At 42.0% G+C, this 22200-nt stretch overlaps 1 protein-coding gene across 3 annotated transcripts in view; it reads right to left on the bottom strand.

Moving 5' to 3' along the window:
* STYK1 (serine/threonine/tyrosine kinase 1) overlaps positions 1–22200 on the bottom strand; it is a 54959-nt gene that overhangs the window by 16606 nt on the left and 16153 nt on the right. Inside the window, exons 2-5 of one of the 3 annotated variants that reach the window (XM_060165463.1) lie at positions 11002–11124; positions 10341–10475; positions 1915–2030; positions 1370–1504 (exon numbers count right to left, since the gene is read on the bottom strand). In XM_060165463.1, coding sequence (XP_060021446.1) covers positions 1370–1504; positions 1915–2030; positions 10341–10459 — 370 coding nt within the window. In that variant the 5' untranslated portion in view covers positions 10460–10475; positions 11002–11124. Of the gene's footprint in view, positions 1–1369; positions 1505–1914; positions 2070–10340; positions 10476–11001; positions 11125–22200 lie in introns of all 3 variants that reach the window. The other 2 variants (XM_060165464.1, XM_060165465.1) reach the window with 2 other exon arrangements.

Here is a 22200-nt window from a genome sequence, read left to right as displayed (position 1 = left end):
TTCTAAGTTGAGAAGCAACTGGGGGTTTCATGCAGAGAATTGAAAGGACTGACTTATGCCTTAAAAGAATCATTCTGCTGCTCTGGGACAATAGAGCATAAAAGGATAGAGACAGAAGCGGGGAAACCACTTAAGAGTGTATTACAATTATCTATGAGAGGTGAGGGTGGCTTGAGTCTATTTTTAAGACATAGTTAACAGGATTTGCTAATGGACTAGAGACGGAAAGAGGGGTCAGAAAGAGGGGTCAAGGACATCTTCAAGATTTTAGACTGAACATATAGGGAGCTGGGCTTGCCATTTACTAAGATAGGGAGGGCTGTTGGGAGAGGACATTGTGAGGGAATTTCAGGACCTTTGTTTTACACACATTACGTATTAGATGTGTACTAGGTCCAAACTGCAAAGTAGGTGGTTTAGTATAAAAATCTGAGTTCAAGGGGACTATAGTCAGAATTGAGAAAATAATTGAATCCATGAGACTGAAAATGAGATCAGTTACGAAGTGACTGTAGATTTAAAAGGAAAGAAAAAAGTTTTTCAAGAAGGAGGAAGTGCAAAATAGTGTCAAATGCTTTTGACAGGTCAAGTAGGATGAAGACCCAACAGAGTTGACACTGGTGATCTTGGAAAGAGTTCTTTTGGTGGATTGCGGGGAGGGGTGGGGGAAGCCTTGTTTTAGTTTGTTCAGAAGAGAACATGACAAGTAGAAGTAGTGAGAGTGAGTTTAGACAAGTTCTTTGAGAAGTTTTTTGTAAGAGTGAATTATAAGAGACTTGGGATACAGTTTAGAGAAGGATTAGGGGTCAGCCACTGTAGAGTTTCATTTACTGTCAGGATATTTTTTTCCTTCTTTTTTCTCTGAGTTTCCTGTATGAGCTGATTCTCTTCCATTATATGCTCAGTGGTACCCCAGAATAGCACATTATCACCTCCTACCTAATGCTTCAAGGACTATTATGAAGGCTACTCCTTTACATCCTAAATTCCAGAAGCACAGGGTAGGGCTGTAATGCATTGTAGAGTAAAATGTCATCCTTCCAAGCTAGTTACAAAGCTCTGGGCTTTACCCAAGCCTTGCTCCCCAGTCCTTAGACAATCACATGGCCAAAGATTTGATAGTGCCATAGGACGAAGAAGACAGAAACAGGTTACAGGAGGCCTCTCTTGCCTACTCTTCTTTCAGCTAACAAGCATACATTACATTTCCTTGAGAAGAGCTCACCTCCCTCTCAACTACACAGGAGGGGACCCATACCCACTATCTCATTGCAGGGTCCTCTAGACTTGGGCTCATTGAGGCTTGTGCCTCATTTTCTACAATCTCCATCTTCCCCGAGCCACTGCCCAGCCCCGGTTTGAACTTTACCTCGTAGTCCAGGAGACTGCTGTTGCTCTCTTTGTTCTCTGATGAAAAGCCACAGGATGACCCCAAGGAGAATGAGGAAGATCCCAACCAGAAGGGTTGGGATGATGATGATTTCATACTGCTGCTCCTGGACAACTAGGTAGGAAATCAAGGAAGTAGAGAAGAGATTGAAGAAGCAGCCCAACCTGACTTCCCCTACCCATCAGTCTTCAGCTCACCCCACACGATCATCTCTTCCTGCTGATCCCTCTACCACAATCGGGATCAACTCCCTGCTCTGAAATCCCAGTGTCCCTGTCTCTTAGCCCATGAAGTATGCTGTGCGCTTCGTCTCTCACTTTTCCTACTGAGTTGGAGGATGCAGCACATCTGGATCTATGATTGCCACTCTCCCCCCTCCGCCCAAAGCCACTAGTGCCAATTCAGTTCTCACCATTGCTTCATTTCTATTAGAAATCAAATGATCTTCCTTCCAGAATCTATTCAGATCTTAATCTCCATCATCCTAAACTCAGAGGGCAGATCTCTATATCATCTGTACTTACTACACAACTTGTCACTGAGACTGCATTCCAACAGCATCCGCGTCATGCGCCTCTCATCTCCCATTGCCACACAGCAGTCCAGTTCAGCGCTTGACCCCCAGAGGATGCAAAGAGCACTAGAGAATAATCCCCAAGGATTGAGTTGTTCTGAAAAACTAAAATAAAATGGAGCACACAGAGAATTTTAAAACACTTCTCCAAATAACTAGTTATTAAGTACACAGGTGCCTGGAACGCTCCAAGCCACAAATTCATCTCTATCCAGCTATCTGACATTCAAACTGGAAGAACGTTTTTTGTTTTTTTTTTTTTTTGCGGTACGCGGGCCTCTCACTGTTGTGGCCTCTCCCGTTGCGGAGCACAGGCTCCGGACGCACAGGCTCAGCGGCCATGGCTCACGGGCCCAGCCGCTCCGCGGCATGTGGGATCCTCCCGGACCGGGGCATGAACCCGTGCCCCCTGCATTGGCAGGCGGACTCTCAACCACTGCGCCACCAGGGAAGCCCAAGATCTATCTCTCTTACAGTCCTTAAGAAGGTCTAATTTTCTTTTTCTGTGTATCCCCTAATTTTTAAACAAAACACTTAATTTCATTTTTATACAAAACTAATTCAGACAATGAATCCATAGTTGGCAGATTTCAAGAGAGAAGAGTTATGCATTTGCTTTCCTTCTCTGAAACATCCCTCTACCGCATTCTCGCTACCAGTGAGCAGATAGCAGTTATCAATAAAACTATTTAATTCTGCAACTCTCAGAGCTTTCCCTGCCCATCATATACAGATAGACACAGACACTCATTCTTACCAATATGTGGATGAAAGCAAGCGTCAGGACTAAGCCATCTTCTCTTCCTCTCTTTTTATTTTAACAAAAAAGAAATATGTTCATATACTCCAAAAATAAAAATATAAAATGGTATACCATGAAAATCTTTTCCCCACCCCATCCTTCTCCATCTGTCCAGTTCCCAATTCTCCTCCAAGTAAACTATAGTTGTGAGTTTCTTGCTTACCTGACCAGAGATTCTTTACATGATTATATTCTATATCATCAGCATATATTTCTATAGAATTCTATATAATCATCATATATTTCCAAAAACCCAATTCTTTCTTTCTGAAGAGAACTGGTGGTCACCACACTTCCATATATATAAAAACTTTATTTTGCCCTTGGTTAACTTGATTCCATGGCCAGCAAAGCCAACTTCTTTAATTCTGATTGATCTGAAACAAATATGGTGATTTTCCACTGCCTAGGTAACTGAATATGTGATCTAGTTCTGTAGTGATTTAATAACAAGGTAAATTTTAGAAAAGCATAATTGTAGCTTATATGATATTATACTATATTGTACACATGTGACATTAGCCATATTATGGTCCCGTCTGTTACATTACATGTTGTGTTTTATTATTAATACTAATAACCACTAATACCTTATTGAGGCAGAGTGTCTCAGTGCCGGAAACACATATGTAAAGAAACCTCCCAGCCAGCTGTCTTCTTTTCACTAGTCCTGGAGTTGCATGAGTTTGTCTGAGGGGATGAGAGTTAAACAATCCCCTTACAGCTCAGAAGAGATACAGGTGTGTGGCTGGTTGACAGAAATCTAAGTAAACAGAGGAGTAGCCAGGAGAAGGAACATCACAGAGAGAAAGTGAAATTCTTATCTGTGGGCTTGCACATAGGGAGGGATCTATGAAGGCAATGAATGGTAAGATAGTAAAGTCCATCTCATCGAGTTTGCAAGCCAAAAAGGCAAGGTGAAAGTTCCCACAATTCCACAAGACTGCACAAAAGGGAAAACACTCATAAAAGGGCAAGAAACGGAGAGCCTTGAGAGGGCGGAGCGAAGAAGGTCCTAAAAATAAAACATTAGCTCAGCCGGGAGAATTCAAACATAATTTGCAAATGTCATTCTGATTCTTATTTTCCTTTCCTCTTACTTCCTTTTCGGTGCCTTATCAGATGTAATTATTTTCGTTCAGGGAGCAGCCAGTTAAACGAGTTTGGCTCTCTGGGGAGTCGGTTCTGGGAGCATAATCTCTCTTACCGCAGTACAAGAGGAGAAAAGGGTCAGGCAGCAGCCGGCTCCAACTCGCGAGCTCCGCCCAGAAACCAAACTACACATGTGCTGACACACACTTGAGCACGAAACGTAAAGCCCTGTGCACGTGTCCCCGCGTAGAGCTGCTCAGGTGGCCACCCACGATGACAGCACATGGCCAAACATACCTGTGGCCAAGGCCCCAAGTCCATGCCTATACCCTTTCACCTGGGTATCACACTTACTACAGAGCACCCACCTTGGGATACAACGTGACCTTCTATTGCACTTCCTGAGCAAGGTTCTCACCACGAGTTGTAATTGTGCTTAGACAGTTTATAGAGACTGGGCTTAACAACACGTAGCGGCCCAACGAAACTGGATGCTGAAGCAAGGAAATAAACCTATAATGTGGCGAGGCCCACTCAATAAATTGCTTTCCAGATGTTTGTATAATAAGCCCTTTCCGAAGATTACGCTTTGGCTAGAGGCATCTATAATATACCAAATGAATGTAGAATTTTTAGGGAATACGCGCCAGGTATACCCCTATATCCATGAACGCCTACAGAGGAAACTTACCACACAGAGCCCGCCAAAGCACTTAGGTCACAAAGTTCTTATAATCACTTGTAAGAACAATATTTCTCTCCACATCATTTTTCTCTCTGCAATTAGTTGAATACGAACATTCAATTACCACATGACTTGGCTGCCCATTCTGTGTCAAGCTAAGAAAAGCCATGGCTAGATGAAAAAACCTTCTGGGATGGCCATTCTTATGCATTTGATTCTAACCCATCTGATTATTAGAAGAATGTATCTGACCAACATTTCTGTACAATAATGACCAATACTCTGTCCCCTTCAACTATATCTCACTGGGTTAAAAGAAAAAAATATGTTCGCTACTGCTTCGTCTCTTAATTGGAGTGTAAAGTCCTTAAGTATGTAAAACACAACCCTATATGCCTTATCCTTTCATGCCATTGTTTCTCAAATTATTTTTAAAGGCTCCCCTCCCACCCGAGACCCCTGCTCTAGGGCTCAGGTAGATGTTCACAGCACCTGTCTGAACAATTGTGGCCCGTGGGTTATGTGGGAAAAGTCTACCTCCCTATGGTCGTTAAGCAGGTCTAATTTTCTCTGTGTCTCACTTATTTTCTAAACAAAACATTTAATTTCATTTTTATACAAAGCTAATTCAGACAGTGAATAAAGAGTTGGCAGATTTCAAGTTCTCTCTTTAGTGCCATGTATTACTACACGCAGGGCATTGGAATCAAGGGTCGAGTGAGGTTGTGAAATTGTTAATTCTGATAACTATATTTGACAGTGGAAAATATGTACATAGCTTGCCTAAAGTTTACACATACGTATGGTGCCAAATCTCTCAGGCAGGGCTCTAATTAAAACAATATTATTGCCTCATTTGTGGTTATCCTTCCTTATTTTTTCTCTTTTCATTTGCTCCTGACTCTGTTAGCATATTAAAAGATTTAGTTCCGGGCTTCCCTGGTGGCTCAGTGGTTGAGAGTCTGCCTGCCAATGCAGGCAACGCGGGTTCGTGCCCCGGTCTGGGAGGATCCCGCATGACGCGGAGCGGCTGGGCCCGTGGGCCATGGCCGCTGGGTCTGCGCGTCCGGAGCCTGTGCTCCGCGGCGGGAGAGACCGCAGCAGTAAGAGGCCCACGTACTGCAAAGAAAAAAAAAAAAGATTTAGTTCCCCCGCCCCCCAAATCGAGAATCTAGAGGGACACAGAGCAGTATGAAGGAGATACAAACAGGAAGAGAATGAGAATAAAATGGGAAGCGAAATCCACCCCAAATTTTCTCAAGACTGCAGTCTAGAGACCATAGAAGTGAATGATCATGACCCAGCAATCCCACCCCTGGGCATATACCCTGAGAAAACCATAATTCAAAAAGAGTCATGTACCAAAATGTTCATTGCAGCTCTATTTACAATAGCCCGGAGATGGAAACAACCTAAGTGTTCATCATCGGATGAATGGATAAAGAAGATGTGGCACATATATACAATGGAATATTACTCAGCCATAAAAAGAAACGAAATTGAGCTATTTGTAATGAGGTGGATAGACCTAAAGTCTGTCATACAGAGTGAAGTAAGTCAGAAAGAGAGAGACAAATACTGTATGCTAACACATATATATGGAATTTAAGGGAAAAAAATGTCATGAAGAACCTAGGGGTAAGACAGGAATAAAGACACAGACCTACTAGAGAATGGACTTGAGGATATGGGGAGGGGGAAGGGTAAGCTGTAACAAAGCGAGAGAGAGGCATGGACATATATACACTACCAAACATAAGGTAGATAGCTAGTGGGAAGCAGCCGCATAGCACAGGGAGATCAGCTCGGTGCTTTGTGACCACCTAGAGGGGTGGGATAGGTAGGGTGGGAGGGAGATGCAAGAGGGAGGGGATATGGGGACATATGTATACGTATAGCTGATTCACTTTGTTATAAAGCAGAAACTAACACACCATTGTAAAGCAATTATACTCCAATAAAGATGTAAAAAAAAAAAAAGTGAATGATCGCAACTGGAATTGAACTAAGTATTCATAGTAGCCCTCCAAATTCTTACACATATTTACAATGTAAGTACAATGCACACTGCATCTTTGCATCTGTTTTATTACACACAAAGAAAGACAGTTCTGTTTGCAATAATAACACAACTCTGATGAGTGACATTTCTGTTCAGTTAGCATAATAATGTCGTGGACATAAACAGCGATTTACTTGTGAGTGTCCAGAAGAAACTCTTCTTACCAAAATTCATCTACAGATAGAACTTTAAAAATTAGATGCAGGGACTTCCCTGGTGGTCCAGTGGTTAAGACTCCAAGCTTCCACTGCAGGGGGCAGGGGTTTCATCCCTGGTCCGGGAACTAAGATCGCGCATGCCACAGGTTGAGGCCAAAAAAAAAAAAAAATTTAGATGCATTCTCCTGTACTCTGTCTGCCTATGTGTTGTGAGAAATTCCTCGAAAGACTGTATGACACATGGTCCCATTCCCATAAGGTGTGATTAAATCTGTTATGCCTGCCTCACCCTCAATCTTACCACCTGCATCTCTGCACAAGTGGATCTGCCAGCCATATTATCTTCATACAGACAAAGTGCCCCGCTGCCTAGCTGGGCACTGCACTGGGTCAAGGGGGTTATTAGCTGTGGGCCATGGGGCAGAGCACACAAAGACCCAAAGTAAGGAAGATAAAATATGTGGAGGTGGCACCCCGAAACAGAGACCATCTGCCTCCTGGCTCTGTCACTCAGCCTTCCCTTCTCTTCCCCCATCATCCTTACCCCTGAGCTGTCTAGCCAAAAACTTCACTTAATGGAGTGACAATGTTAAGTTGGAAGCAAGATAGAAAAGAACTGCTCAGATCTAGAGGATTCCAGAATTACTTTCTGAAAACCGAGCTGTCCTTCCTGTTTTCAGATCCAATAAACATATATTGATGAGCTACAGTGTGCATGTATCATGCTAGGCTAGCCACTTTCACACACAGGAGGAAACTGAGGCTCAGAGAGATGAAGTTCTGAATTAGGGTTTTTAAAAAAACAAAAGGCAAGTAAATAAATGTCAGAGAAAGGTTTCATACCCCAGACTTTTTTCTTTCTTTTGGCTGTGCAGTTTGCGGGATCTTAATTTCCCGACCAGGGATTGAACCCGCACCCTCAGCAGTGAAAGCGCAGAGTCCTAACCACTGGAGCACCAGGTAATTTCCCATACCTCAGTCTTTTAACTACAAACCCAATGTTCTTTAAACTACTTCATTGGGACTTCCCTGGTGACGCAGTGGTTAAGAATCCACCTGCCAATGCAGGGGACACGGGTTCGAGCCCTGGTCCGGGAAGATCCCACATGCCGCAGAGCAACTAAGTTCATGAGCCACAACTACTGAGCCCGCGAGCCACAACTATTGAAGCCCATTCAACAAGAGAAGCCACCGAAACGAGAAGTCCGTGCACCGCAATGAAGTGTAGCCTCCGCTCGCTGCAACTAGAGAAAGCCCGTGCGCAGCAATGAAAACCCAATGCAGCCCAATAAATAAATAATAAACTACTTCATTACGTGTATGTCCTTGCCATTCAAATGCACAAGACACATAGTGTCAAGAAGGAATTATGTCAGAATGCAAAACAATCATGGAAACCACAAGGCTGAAACTGAATTTCACCAACAAATAGACCATAAACCGGAAAGAACAGGTGAGTAGAATCTGTGCGTTCTCCGAGGTCACCTAGGGGCACGTCTGCATGTCTGTCTTCAAAATGCTTTCTGAATATGAGTGTCGAATCAGAAATGGTTTCCAGTACTCACCAGGTGATGGAATCCAGGATCACTTTCTTTGTCTGTTCATTTTCCTGGATCTGAGCCCAAGCCTATTTCTATCTTCCATTTTGGGGAAAAGGGCCTGGTTTCCAGCACTAGCGATCTTCCACTGTGAGCCCGGGGCTCAGGAAAGGGCCAGAACCCCCAGCAGACAGAGCACTGGCCTAATCATTAGAGTTGCCCTGCCGAGCGCCTCAGGCTCTACCTTTCTCCTGCAGTGCACTCGTGAGAGGACAAGTAGATGAAAGGGCTTGCTCTTTAAACCCAGAGAATCAGACTTGCACAGATAACTCACCTTATGCCCAGGGATATCTCCTGGTGCAGATAAGGCGGAGAGGAGAGGAGGTAGCCAGAGAGAACCCCTCGTCCTCCCGTACTTCTCAGATATGGAAGGATTGTGACTGGGCTGATCTGCACCCTCTTCCACCTTCCTAGAGACCTAAGGCTTGAAATGCACTTTGAACCATAAAAAGAGAGGCCCTGCCATGCTGCCTGGGAGTCCTGACCATGTTTAAACAAAATCTTTTGACGACAGGACAGAGCGTTATCAGCTCTTCTTGCTTATTTTTACCTGTCAGGAGTTTTTACCTCTTTGAGAATTCCTGAAATATACGTGATATGCAGTAGAGATGAGGAAGCCTAAATTGTATCTTGGCTTCTCCTGAAAAGCTTGCTCCGTAGGGGAGGACATGGAATGCAAGACACGCAGCCCCAGGACTCCTAGGCACGAGGTGCGGTGCTCACGTCACAGACAGCATCAGATTTTAAATATCACTACAGACATGAACACATTTTATGCCCTTTGAGGTGTTATACAAATTCGAGACATTTTGTTTTTATTATAATGATCATTTTACTTATCACATTCCTGATTCCATAACCCTGCATCCACCACGTGCAAACCTCCAAAGTCCGGAAATAATATATATATAATTATATTCTCTCTTGCTGGCTATCTTCTCTTCCTGGGATTACTAACCAACAGCAATTTCCCAAGCCCATAATAAAGATTATTGATAGGAAGGAAAGGTCAATGGCTTTTTAGCTCCTTTGCTGCCTCCCAACATTAACTCCCTGCAAAGTGCTGTCCACTCCCTTATTCATTGATTGAATATCAGTGACACGCTGGGCACTGTGGGTTATTACAAACAAAAAAGGAAAGGCCAAGAACATACAATCACCACCTGCTCTGAAAACAGAGTTGCCTCTGATCCATTGATTTTCTCCTACCTGATGGACACACCAAAGATGCCTGTATGTGCTGCTTGGGGCTTGTTTCAAATACTTTGTTTTTACTGTTGTCAGTCACACTGCATTTCCAGGGACCAGTCCCCATCTTTGTGATTCACCCCACTTGGCTTTTCCTTCTAAGGGGGAGCTTCTGGTACTTTAAAAATCTTTTGACCGTTTCCGTTTCCCCTATAAGTGAGGAGATCTATTTTGTTGTCCTGCCACGCCTCCAGCCTTTTCTAACACACAGCCCTCTGCAGAGAGGAGGGCAGAAAGAAGACAGTCTGATTAATTGCTGAACATGTCTACATTTAACTACTTTATCTTCTTATTAGAGAAAAACTGAAGATGTTTCTGTTCACTGGACAAACACCTTATACCACATCGAAAGAAATTATGCAATGAGAAAATGTGTATTTGTAGAGGTTGTGGAATATGTTTATAAGCTTGCCAATCAGGAAATGCTAATAGGACAAACAGTTCACAGTTTAAAAAAAAAAAGAAAGAAGGAAGACAGTCTCCAAAAGATTGTGGGAAACACACACACACACACACACACACACACAAGCACACTTTCTCGTTCTCTGATAAATGAGTCCCAGATGCAGGCAGGCAGAGAGACAGATAGGAGACTCCACAATCAGGAAATCAGCTCAGCTGCCGTTCACCTCAGTGCTTTGTCACACAGGGTGTGCCCTTGTAAGGGCTCTATACACAGAAGGTAATTCCAGGTAAACAATAGCAAAGGCCTGGCAAGATGAAAAAGGCACCTGTGGGAACACATCACCACCTCATTCTGCACTGTCAGGAGCAAACAGTAGTTTCCCCGCCTCAGGAGTGGGCCAGCGTGCTTCTGAGCTGAGCGGTCTGGAGTCCGGGGAAGTAGCATCAGCGCTGACCTGGTGCTAGGATTACAGAGCAGAGGTTTGAAGTTCTAGTTCTGGGTTGGTAGGTGATTCACTGAGCATATCACTTGACCTTGTCATCCCTTCTCTTCCTAATTTCGGGACCAAGACACCTGCTTCTCTCCTGAGGGTAGTAAAGAACTACAGAGAGCTGCAGGAAACGAATGACACCAGAAAAGGGGCAGGCCAGCCAAGAAGTCCCCACAACCAGTAATCCCCCCTCGCCTCTCTCAAATTCTGAAGGCTCCCTTGGACCTGCATCTTCCTACCCACATCATGGTAGCCCCAGAACCTCGCAAGTTTTCATTCCTATCCCTCCCCTGCCTGTAATTTCCTTTGGGGTAACAGTAAGAGAAGGAGCTCTGGAGTAGGGCTTCTATTTGAATCTCAGTTCTACTATTCACCGTGACTGTGTATAAGTTATCCTAACTTTCTGAGCCTCTGTTTTTCCACCTGTAAAGTGGAGACAATAATATCTACCTTCCAAGGCTGTTGAAAATTATATGGGATAATTTATGTAAAATACCTGGTGTCGTGCCAGGTCCATTACAGGCAATCCATATACAGTATATTAGTGTCTCCCTTCTTCACCTGTTTTCCAGGTTGGGAGGTAGTCACACAGCTGTACCAATCAGGTAAGCATATATAACTACAAATAAAAAAACAAAACAAAAAAAAACCATTATCAAAGTATTTATAATATTTGTGGATCTAAGTATATGTAGTCCTGTGTTTGAAGAGCGAGTTAAAGTAATCACAAATTAATGTAGGTTTTAAAAATCTGCATACAGGGACTTCCCTGGTGGTGAAGTGGATAAGGCTCCACGCTCCCAATGCAGGGCGCCCGGGTTCGATCCCTGCTCAGGGAACTAGATCCTACATGTACGCCTCAACTAAGAGTTCCCATGCCACAACTAAGGAGCCTGTGAGCCACAACTAAAGAGCCCACCTGCCGCAACTAAGACCCACTGCAACCAAATAAATAAATAAATATTTTTTAAAAATCTGCATACACCTACAAGGTGTGATTTGACAGCCTAAGTATTACACCTGCCAGGAGGTGTCTGAATTTAGCAATCATGTCGGGCTTCCCTGGTGGCACAGTGGTTACGAATCTGCCTGCCAATGCAGGGGACACAGGTTTGAGCCCTGGTCTGGGAAGATCCCACATGCTGCGGAGCAACTAAGCCCATGCGCAACAACTACTGAGTCTACGCTCTAGAGCCCGCAAGCCACAACTACCGAAGCCTGCACGCCTAGAGCCCGTGCTCCACAACAAGAGAAGCTATTGCAGTGGGAAGCCTGCGCACCACAACCAGAGAAAGCCCACACACCGGACAGAAGAGTAGCCCCCACTCACCGCAACCAGAGAAAGCCAGTGTGCAGCAACAAAGACCCAACACAGACAAAAATAAATAAAATAAATAAATAAATAAATTTTTTAAAAAAGAAAAAAACAATCATGTCAAGGAAGGGAGATTTAGACGTGGTGGATCAAAGAGCATAATGCTGTGAACAAAGGTACAAAAACAGGTAGAATGCTGTAATAAATAGTGATATAATTAATTAGTTAATTAACCTCTGTCTCTAAATTCCTCAACTCCTTCTAGCTGGTTCCATTGATACCACCTATCTGCTGGCTCAGTCTTCACCCAGGTCCTGAACCCATCTTGACAGAGGCAGTAAGGAGATCAACAGTGATCAGTAGTCTCAGTTCCCCTCTCCCCTTCCTCTCACCATCCTCCTCAGTTTGAGAGGACAAAACCTCGATCCATTTTCACAAGACATGTCTGGTTACCCGTGCTATGGATCCAAGCACTCTCAAATCTGGGGTCCCATCCTGAATCCATCCTCATGGGTGGATAGGATCTTACTGTCCTCTCTGCCTAAATCAATCCTCCTTCATGAGATTAGAACTTTGCTCTATACTCTGGTTACTGAGGTTCTGCTACAAATGGGAAGACATCTCGCCCCAGGTAAACACCCCTGCTGGCCTAGAGCCTGAATCACAGCCATCACCCCATCCCTGCTCTATTTCATGTCTATCCACACACCCCAGGACCTCTTGCCCCTGTGCTCTGTTCACGCCACCAAAAACCCAAGTTGCTTATTCTTGCCTGCATTTGACTCTATAACCGAACTGTCCATCTTTACCTACCGTCTACCTCTGCAACCTAGTTAATCTCACATCTCTTGCTCAGACAATTGGTCATAAAGCTGATGAAAATTACGAGAAAAAAGTCACCAATGGATAAAGGCAACATGGAGATCACTCTTGGCCATAGAAAGGGTAGTGTCAGGGCAGCAGCAGAGCCAGAGAGTGGTGTGGTTCAGGGAATAAACAGAAAGTGAGGATGTGGAGAAAATGTGTTTAGGTAGCTTTTCTAAGATGTTTAGCTAAGAATGAGAAGATTAAGATAAGGAGTTCAGGGAGAGCTCTTTTTTTTTTTTTTTTTTTTTTTGCGGTACGCGGGCCTCTCACTGTTGTGGCCTCTCACTGTTGTGGCCTCTCCCGTTGCGGAGCACAGGCTCCGGACCTGCAGGCTTAGCGGCCATGGCTCACGGGCCCAGCCGCTCCGCGGCACGTGGGATCTTCCCGGACCGGGGCACGAACCCGCGTCCCCTGAATCAGCAGGCGGACTCTCAACCACTGCGCCACCAGGGAAGCCCCCAGGGAGATCTCTTATAGGTGGTTTGTTTGGAAACTTAGGGCTCCAGCAAGATGAGGGAGGGAACAAGCAACATCCCAGCATGAGGTAATCTTTTATTCTAAAAACAAAACAAATCAAACTTTGAGCCCGAGAGGCATGTTCTAAGCCTAAATATATGACAAAGCCTAACACACACATACACACACACACACACCTACCCAGACACACTCACACACAATGACACTGAAAAATAGAGACAAAGATTAATAGAACATGTAAATATCCTATAAATAAAACATATATTTAGAAATTTAGTATAAAGAAGTCAGCATGAAAAAAACAAGCAGATTCTCAAACTTGGTCTGTACATTAGAATTTTTTGAGCTTCTAAGAAAATACTAGTACTATAGTGCTGGCGCTCACCACCCCCCAACCCTGGAAGAGATTATGATGATTATGAATCCAATAGATGATGCTTTCACCTATCAGCACTGAAAAAAGGAAGAGTGTCTCCATGTTTCCCAGGAGATACTAAACTCTACCTGATATTGAGAAGTGCTGAGATCGATTACGCATTATACGCATATTACGGGTTACTCATTTGGCAAAAATACTTCAGATCCTCGCTTCATCCCTATGTAAAAATAAATTTTAGTTGGAAAAATGACTGTATGTTTTAAGAAGCGTAAAAAATAACAGTATAAGTTATATTGGATTGGCAAGGACTTGCTAAATTTTAAAGAAAAGATTCTTTCCAATAGAAAAAAAAAAGGGATCAACCAATGAACAAATAAAAGCATAGAAATTTTACAGCAATAAATAAGAAAATTATTAAGATGCCAATAAATAAATGGCCATGGAAAATGAAAAACTGAAGAAAACAAATTCATCAAACCAAAATGTTTAACAAATAGAGAACCACGGGGGAGTAAGATTAAAGATATTCAATTTAACTAGTAATTAAATAATACACATTAAAATAAAAACAAGACGCAATTTTTTTTTGCTTATCCGCTTAAGAAAAAAATGAAAGAAAGAACTTTGATGCACTGAAGAGCCTTATTAAAAAGCTCACTCTTTTTTAGTGTTTTAAGGAACCTCCATACTGTTCTCCATAGTGGCTGCACCAATTTACATTCCCACTAACAGTGCAAGAGGGTTTAAAAAAAAAAAAAGTCTCTCTTTTTTTTTGACAGGTTATCAAAATTTCAACATTTACGGAAACAAATTTGGCAATACGTAAATGAAGAGCCTTAATGACATTTATAATTTTGACCCAATAATTTCTCTCCTAGGAGTCAATTATAAGAAGATCTTTTTTATTTTTATTTTTTATTTTTAAATATTTATTTATTTTTGGGTCTCCGTTGCTGCATGTGGACTTTCTCTAGTTGGGTGAGCAGGGGCTACTGTTCGTTGCCGTGTGCGGGCTTCTCATTGCGGTGGCTTCTCTTGTTGCAGAGCACGGGCTCTAGGCATGCGGGCTTCAGTAGTTGTGGCACGTGGGCTCTAGAGCATGGGCTCGGTAGTTGTGGCACACAGACTTAGTTGCTCCGCGGCATGTGGGATCTTTCTGGACCAGGGCTCGAACCCATGTCTCCTGCATTGGCAGGCGGATTCTTAACCACTGCACCACCAGGGAAGTCCCAGAAGATCTTTTTTAAATGGAAGATGTTTCTGAACACAGACAAACATTTTTATTGTACTGTCATCTATTTCTCTTGAAAGCAAAAATATACATTTACTTCAAAATAATCCCAGGACTTGAAGGAGAGTGGGTGGAGATGTAAAAAAACAAGATTGACCATGTGTTTAAAAGTGTTGAATTTGGGTGATTAATACATCAGTAGCCATCTTCCCATCCTACCTACTTTTTTCTGTTTTTGTATAGATTTGAAATTTTCTACAATAAAAAAAGATAAAAATATAAACAAATTGTCATCAAAAAGAGTGTAACGGTTAATTTTTGTGTCAACTTGGCTAGGCCATGCTACCAAGATATTTGGTCAAACATTATTCTAAATGTTTCTGTGAAGGAATTTTTTAAATGAGATTAAAATTTAACTCAGTGAACTTTGAATAAAACAGATTACCGTCCATAATGTGGGTGGGCTTCATCAAATCAGCTGAAAGTCTTAATAGAAAATGACTGACCTGCCCAGAAGAAGAGGGAATTCTGCCAGCAGACTACCTTTGGATTCAAATGGCAACTCTTCCCTGGGTCTTCACCTACCCTGAAGATTTTGAACTTGCCAAGTATCCATGGATTTCGTATATCTTGATAGATTGGATAGGTAGATAGATTGATGACTGATAGATAGTGAGATAAATACACACACACACACACACACACACACACACACACACACACACATACTTCTTGCTGATTCTATTTCCCTGGAGAACCCTAAGTAATACAAGGTGGGATATTAAATTTTTATATAGCTATAGAGTGGAATACTGTAAATACATTAACTTTATGTTCATGAAAATTTTTAATAAATGGGGAATTTTAATTGGTAGCACATTAGATGATAAAAGCAGATTTTTAAAATATGCATATATAAGCGAAGACCACACCAGTACTGGTTAGGGGGAAACACCCATGCAGGGGAACCCAAAAGAGAAATATATCAGAATGTTACAGCAACAATGGTGACAGTAAGATTGATTTTTTTCCCCCATTTTTTATTTTTCAGATAGTCTGAATTAAGCCTTCATTATTTTATAATAAAAAATGAAAAGGAAGAAAGTCTGGAAGCCAGAAAAAGTTGAAAGCAGAGACATCAAAAGAAAACTGGCTGAGGGTGACAGAAAAGACAGAAGAGAAACTCTTCTTTAAAATCTTCTTCTTAACTAGTGATCAGAATTAAAGATAAGGTAGAATCAGTAAGTCAAGATTTATGGCTTCAAAGAGGGCTCTCTTGGCCGAAAGTCAAGGTGAAGCTCTGAAGTTTAGCAAGTCCTTTCTTATTGCTTGCTGGAGGCGTTATCTTTCCTATCTGGGAAACAGCCAAGTTGGAACTTTCGGGAACAAAGTTAATATATCATCTTCATCAAACTGTGGTATAGTTGAAAGAACACAGGCATCAGAGATGGAGATGCAGAATGGACTTATCTCAACCTTGTAAAGCCTTGGTTTTCTAATTTTTACAACTGAGATCATCATGACCACTTAGCTCAGAGGATTCTAGTGAGAATTAATAAGATTGTAAAAGTGTTCTTCAATGGTAGTAGTTATAAGTTCCTCTTCTAACAAGAATTCATGTGTGTAGCATAATTACTTTTCAGGCCAAGGGGTCCAACGTACCATTCCTGAATAATATACTCTACTTGACGGTCTCTAACTATGATTACTACTGGTCCACCATGATGATCTCAAGAGAGTGTGGCTTTCCTTCAAAGCACTGGCATAACTGTGGATAAAATCCCTTTCTTCTTAACACAGGCACAACACAATGAAAATGCCAAAAGACTTGCTAAATGTTAAAGGAGAATAGTTGGAAAATAAATTCAGTGAGCAAAAAAATGCAGAACCACTGCATGTGCGCTCGCGAATATGGAGAATGTGGGTGTGGGTGAGTAGGGTGTGTAGGCATGTATTTTCTTAAATAGAAGTGAGAGATTCTTCTATAGCTGGCCTGTTGTCTTAATATAGCCCCAGTGCAGCCCAACAGCTGGCCCCATCTCAGCCATCTGTCTTTGTCCCTTTCTTTCCTGCTCTGAACTTACATGTATGAGGAAGATGCTTTGTTTTTAGATGCTTCTTTCCTTGAGGTCTTTTATATCTTCCACAACAAAGGCCAAAAAGGCATACTCCCAGGCTTCAGCTACCTTTCAGTTTTTATTACAGTTCTCAGAAGTATAGCCCAATGCATTTCTGAAACCCAATATACCCATTTCTGCTACTAATTAGCTGTGTACTCTTGAGCAAATTACTTAATTTCTCTTAAATCTCATTTTTTTCATCTGTTAAATTGGGTTTACAGTATTATCTAGCTCCAAGAGTCACTGTAAGAATTAAATGATCCTTAGAACAATATATAGCACACAGCAAACAGTAGCTATTATTAATTATTCCTATAATAATTATAGAAATAAAAACATTCCTATAATAACTATTATTATTCAAATTATGATATCTTCAAATGACCTATCCTTTTGTATGAGATTTCATACCAATATCATGACATAATAACACAATTAGAATACTCATATGTCTGTGTATCACAGGAATAAGAAAATTATTTCCTGAAATCTAAATTTAATGTATTCTTAGAGTAAATATTACCAGGCTTCTACTACAATTTTCTCACCTTCCTTCTGTGAAGTACCTGATTTTTTTAAATCTTAAATTTTCTACTTTCGTGTTCTTTTCTATAAATTGCTTCATAGTTTTTAAATTTAAAACATCATATACTTACAATAAAAGTAGATAAAACTGATTGTAGATTTCCTTACCCCGACTCTAACCCCCTCCCAGAGTTAAACCAGTGTGGCTGAAGTAGCTTTTTAAAAGTTTCAACGCCCAAGATGCATCAATTAAGTCAGAATCAGAGTCTCTGGGAATGGGAACAAAGTACTGGGATCTGCTAAAGCTCTGAAGGTTAATTCCAGTATGCAACCAAGTTTGGGAACTCTGCCTTAAACCAGCATTACCTTCCTTTCTTACTTAATACAGAGGAAATTCACCAGGCTCTAATTTAATAGATAAGGTTCTGGGACTTCCCTGGTGGCACAGTGGTTAAGAATCCGCCTGCCAGTGCAGGGCACACAGGTTCGAGCCCTGGTCCTGGAAGATCCCACATGCGGCGGAGCAACTATGCCCGTGCGCCACAACTCCTGAGCTTGCGCTCTAGAGCCCGCAAGCCACAACTACTGAAGCCCGCACGCCTAGAGCCCGTGCTCCACAACAAGAGAAGCCACCGCGATGAGTAGTCCGCGCATCGCAAGTAGAGAAACTAGTGCGCAGCAACGAAGACCCAACGCAGCCAAAAATGAAAAATATATATTTATTTTAAATACATAAGGTTCTTTTAATTTTTTCATCTTTATTGGAGTATAATTGCTTTACAATGTTGTATTAGCTTCTGCTGTACAACAAAGTGAATCAGCTATATGTATACATATATCCCAATCCCTTCCCTCTTGAACCTCCCTCCCACCTTCCCTATCCAACCACTCTAGGTCATCACAGAGCACCGAGCTGATCACCCTGAATAGATAAGGCTCTAAACTGGCAACTATGTTTTAGTACTCTCTCTTTGGCCAAATATTATCATTCCCCTGTGTGTTTTGTTTTTTGTTTTTTTTGTTTTGTTTTTTTGTGGTACGAAGGCCTCTCACTGCTGTGGCCTCTCCCATTGCGGAGCACAGGCTCCAGACACGCAGGCTCAGCGGCCATGGCTCACGGGCCCAGCCGCTCTGCGGCATGTGGGATCTTCCCAGACCGGGGCACGAACCCGCGTCCCCTGCATCGGGAGGCAGGCTCTCAACCACTGCGCCACCAGGGAAGCCCTCCCCTGTGTTTTAATTCCTAATCTATAACATAATATATTGTCATCCTTACCTAACCAGAGACATTCTGACAAATGACATAAAACATACGAGAGGACATTTACAGTTTTAGAATAAAAGGATTTCAGAATCATGTTCCACCCTCCTGCACCCAACACACACACACAAACACACACACACACACACACACACACACACACACACACACACACACACACCCCCCACAGGTAAAGCTTTCCTACAGTAATAACTTGGGGATCTGTTAAGCTTTGTTAAGGTATTCCAGAGAACTTCAAGCCAACTCTGCTCATTGCCCTATCATTTATTAGTCATACTTTTTCTCATATATCACTACTAATAATCTTTAGGGAGACAAAGGTTAATGCATCTTAAAAAAGGTGATATGAGATTCACCTAGGAGAAAAATCTGATATCGAATGAATTTTAAATAATGCTATATCGGTACCAGCGTGGATGCCAGTATAATGAGGCCCTGGCATTAATCTTCAGGCTTCAGCTGCCTTCTGCCCTGGAATTCACCATATTTTCCTCACCCAGATTATTTCTCAATAGGAAGTTCTAGGAGAAACGTACAGTAAAAGGGAAGAAACCTCTCCTAATACAGGCAAAGGAGTCACGAGATCTAAGTAATGATTCTGGGTCAGCAAGTTCTTGTGTGTGACCTTAAACAAGTCAATTAACATCTCTTTGTCAAAGGATTGTATGTAAAGCACCAAGAAATAATATGTAAAGAGTAAAAATACAAGGCATTATAATTATTTATTGATATCCAATGGAGAATATTCAAGAAAGCAGAACTCTGATGAAACCAAGTATGCATAAAATATATTTACATAGTAGAAGAGAATTCAGAAGTGTAAAACCAGAGAAAGGTAGACAACAGGGTTTTTCTCTATCCTTCTAAGTAGGGAATTTAATACCTTATATCATTCCCTCAAAATGGGTATGCAATCCAGTCCTTCTGCTAGAATCTCTATTTGGTGTCTGTCAACAGACTGAGATCCACAGAAAAATCAATAACTGTAAATGCACCCCTACAAAGATGCAGAAAGCAGTTTAAAGCAAAGGGATGCAAATATTGCCTGAAATGCCCGCCACCCTCCTGGGTTCTTGATTTGTCCTGGGAATAAAAATGTGGCAGGGACATGAACTTTAAAGGTCTGCTTGATCTTACATTTTGAAATGAAAGAGCAAAAAAGATCCCAACAAAGATAGGACAAGAGAACAAAGATCATGAGGTTAGTGTCTAAATTCCAGAGGAAAACCCTCAGAATTGTTGCCTAACACATTCAACTGAACAACAAAAATATATGAAGTACTGTTCACCATCCCTTGCTCTGGTTTTTTCTCTATATATCTCTCCTAACATATTTTGGACCTTTTTCCAGGACCCAGGTAGCAAGGTTAAATTCAGGTATTGTATCCTTGGACCCACAGTATCTTTCCCTCCTTTTCCACTAAACCCAGGCTCTTTTCACGAGTGAGCAAGGAGCAGAGTTCAAACAATAAAGCAAGTGAAGCAACCTGCTGTGGACGCCACCACCCTTAACTGATATTTGTGCTCAGCACCGCTTCCTCGATACTGGTGTTTGCTTCCCGATACTGCCTAGTACATTTTATGGCATATAGTTAAAATGACAAACACTTATACAGTGCTCACCATGTGTTTGGTACTGTTCTAAGCACTTTACATATCAAGAAACTGTGTCACAGAGAGGTTAAGTAACTTGCTCTAGATCACACAGCTAGTAAGCAGGGATTAATCCAGGGATTAATTGGAACCTCACCCCAGGTTGTGTGGTTTTAGAATCTGTGTTTTTACATTATACTATATACTGCTTCCATAGCAGATTCTCAAAAAACTTTTTTAAAAAAAAAAAATTAAAATTACCTTTAGGGATTTCCCTGGTGGCACCGTGGTTAAGAATCCGCCTGCCAATGCAGGGCACACGGGTTCAAGCCCTGGTCCGGGAAGATCCCACATGCCGCGGAGCAACTAAGCCTGTGCCACAACGACTGAGCCTGTGCTGTAGAGCCCTGAGCCACAACTACTGAGCCTGCATGCTACAACTACTGAAGCTCGCGCGCCTAGAGTCCATGCTTTGCAACAAGAGAAGCCACCGCAATGAGAAGCCCGCGCACCGCAACGAAGAGTAGCCCCGCTCGCTGCAAGTAGAGAAAGCCTGCATGCAGCAACGAAGACCCAATGCAGCCAAAAATAAATAAGTTTATATTTTTAAAAATTACCTTTAATATTGCTTTGGGGTTTTTTAAAAAATTGAGATATAATTCACATACCATAAAATTCACCCTTTTAAAGTATACCATTCAGTGCTTTTTAGCATTTTCAGAAGGTTGTGCAACCACACTGCTAGACTATTTTAATCCCCCACCCCCCAAAAAAAAACAACCCTGTACCGGTAGCAGTCACTCCCCAATGCCCACCTCCCCGCTCCAAGTCCCTAGGCAATCACTAATCTATTTTCCGTCTTTAAAGGTTCGCCTATTTGGGATATTTCATATAAATTGAATCATACAATTTGTGACCTTCTTTCACTTAGCAAGTTTTCAAGTTTCATCCATTGTATGAGTGAGGGTTCTCTGAGAAACAGAACCAACAGCATATATAGAGAAAGACATACATAAGAGGAGATTTATTATAGGAATTGGCTCACAAGGCTATGGAGGCCAAGGCGTCCCACAGTCTGCCATCTGCAAGCTGGGGAACCAGGAAATCTGGGGCTATAATTCAATCCGAGGCTGGAGGCCTGAAAACAGGGGTCCCAGAGTCTGAAGTCCATATTTCTCCTTGTGCCGATAATGCATGTCTTAATTACTGCAGCTGTGTAGTACGTTTTAAAATTATTACGTCTGGGGAATTCCCTGGCGGCCCAGTGGTTAGGATTCAGTACTTTCACTTCTGAGGACCTGGGTTCAATTCAATCCCTGGTCAAGGAACTAAGATCCCACAAGCCGTGCAGCGTGGCCAAAAAAAAAAAAAAAAAATTAAAATTATGAAGTCTGAGTCCTACTATTTTGTTCTCTTCTTGAAGATTGTTTGGGATACCCTAAGTCCCTTGTGTTCCCTCTTATATGAATTTTAGAATCAGCTTGACCATTTCTGAACAAAAAATCTGGAATTTCGGCAGAGACTGCATTGACTGTGTCCATCAACTTGGGAGGACTGCTGTGTTAACAATATTAAGTCTTCCTACTCCTACGGGACGTCTTTCTGCTGATTCAGTTCTTTCATTTCTTTCAATGACATTTTGCAGTTTTCAGTATACAAGTCTCATTTATTGTCAGCATTTGCAGGTCCATGGCCTCTAAAGGTTAAATCAGAATTTGTGTGTGGCTTGGTGATACCACAGAATGTTCTGTGTCTGAGAAAATCAGTTCTAAAACAGGCTGCACAGTACATGTCTCCTAGAAGCTGACCAGACATGCCTTATGTAAGATAATAGAAGCCCACTGCTTATCTTTCTCATATCTGGGTAAGTACACAGACTATAGAGCGCCACATTCTGTAGCTCTCA

Source organism: Lagenorhynchus albirostris, chromosome 11, assembly GCF_949774975.1.
Source record: "Lagenorhynchus albirostris chromosome 11, mLagAlb1.1, whole genome shotgun sequence".
Lineage (NCBI taxonomy): Eukaryota > Metazoa > Chordata > Mammalia > Artiodactyla > Delphinidae > Lagenorhynchus > Lagenorhynchus albirostris.
This window is presented reverse-complemented; position numbering and strand designations above follow the sequence as displayed.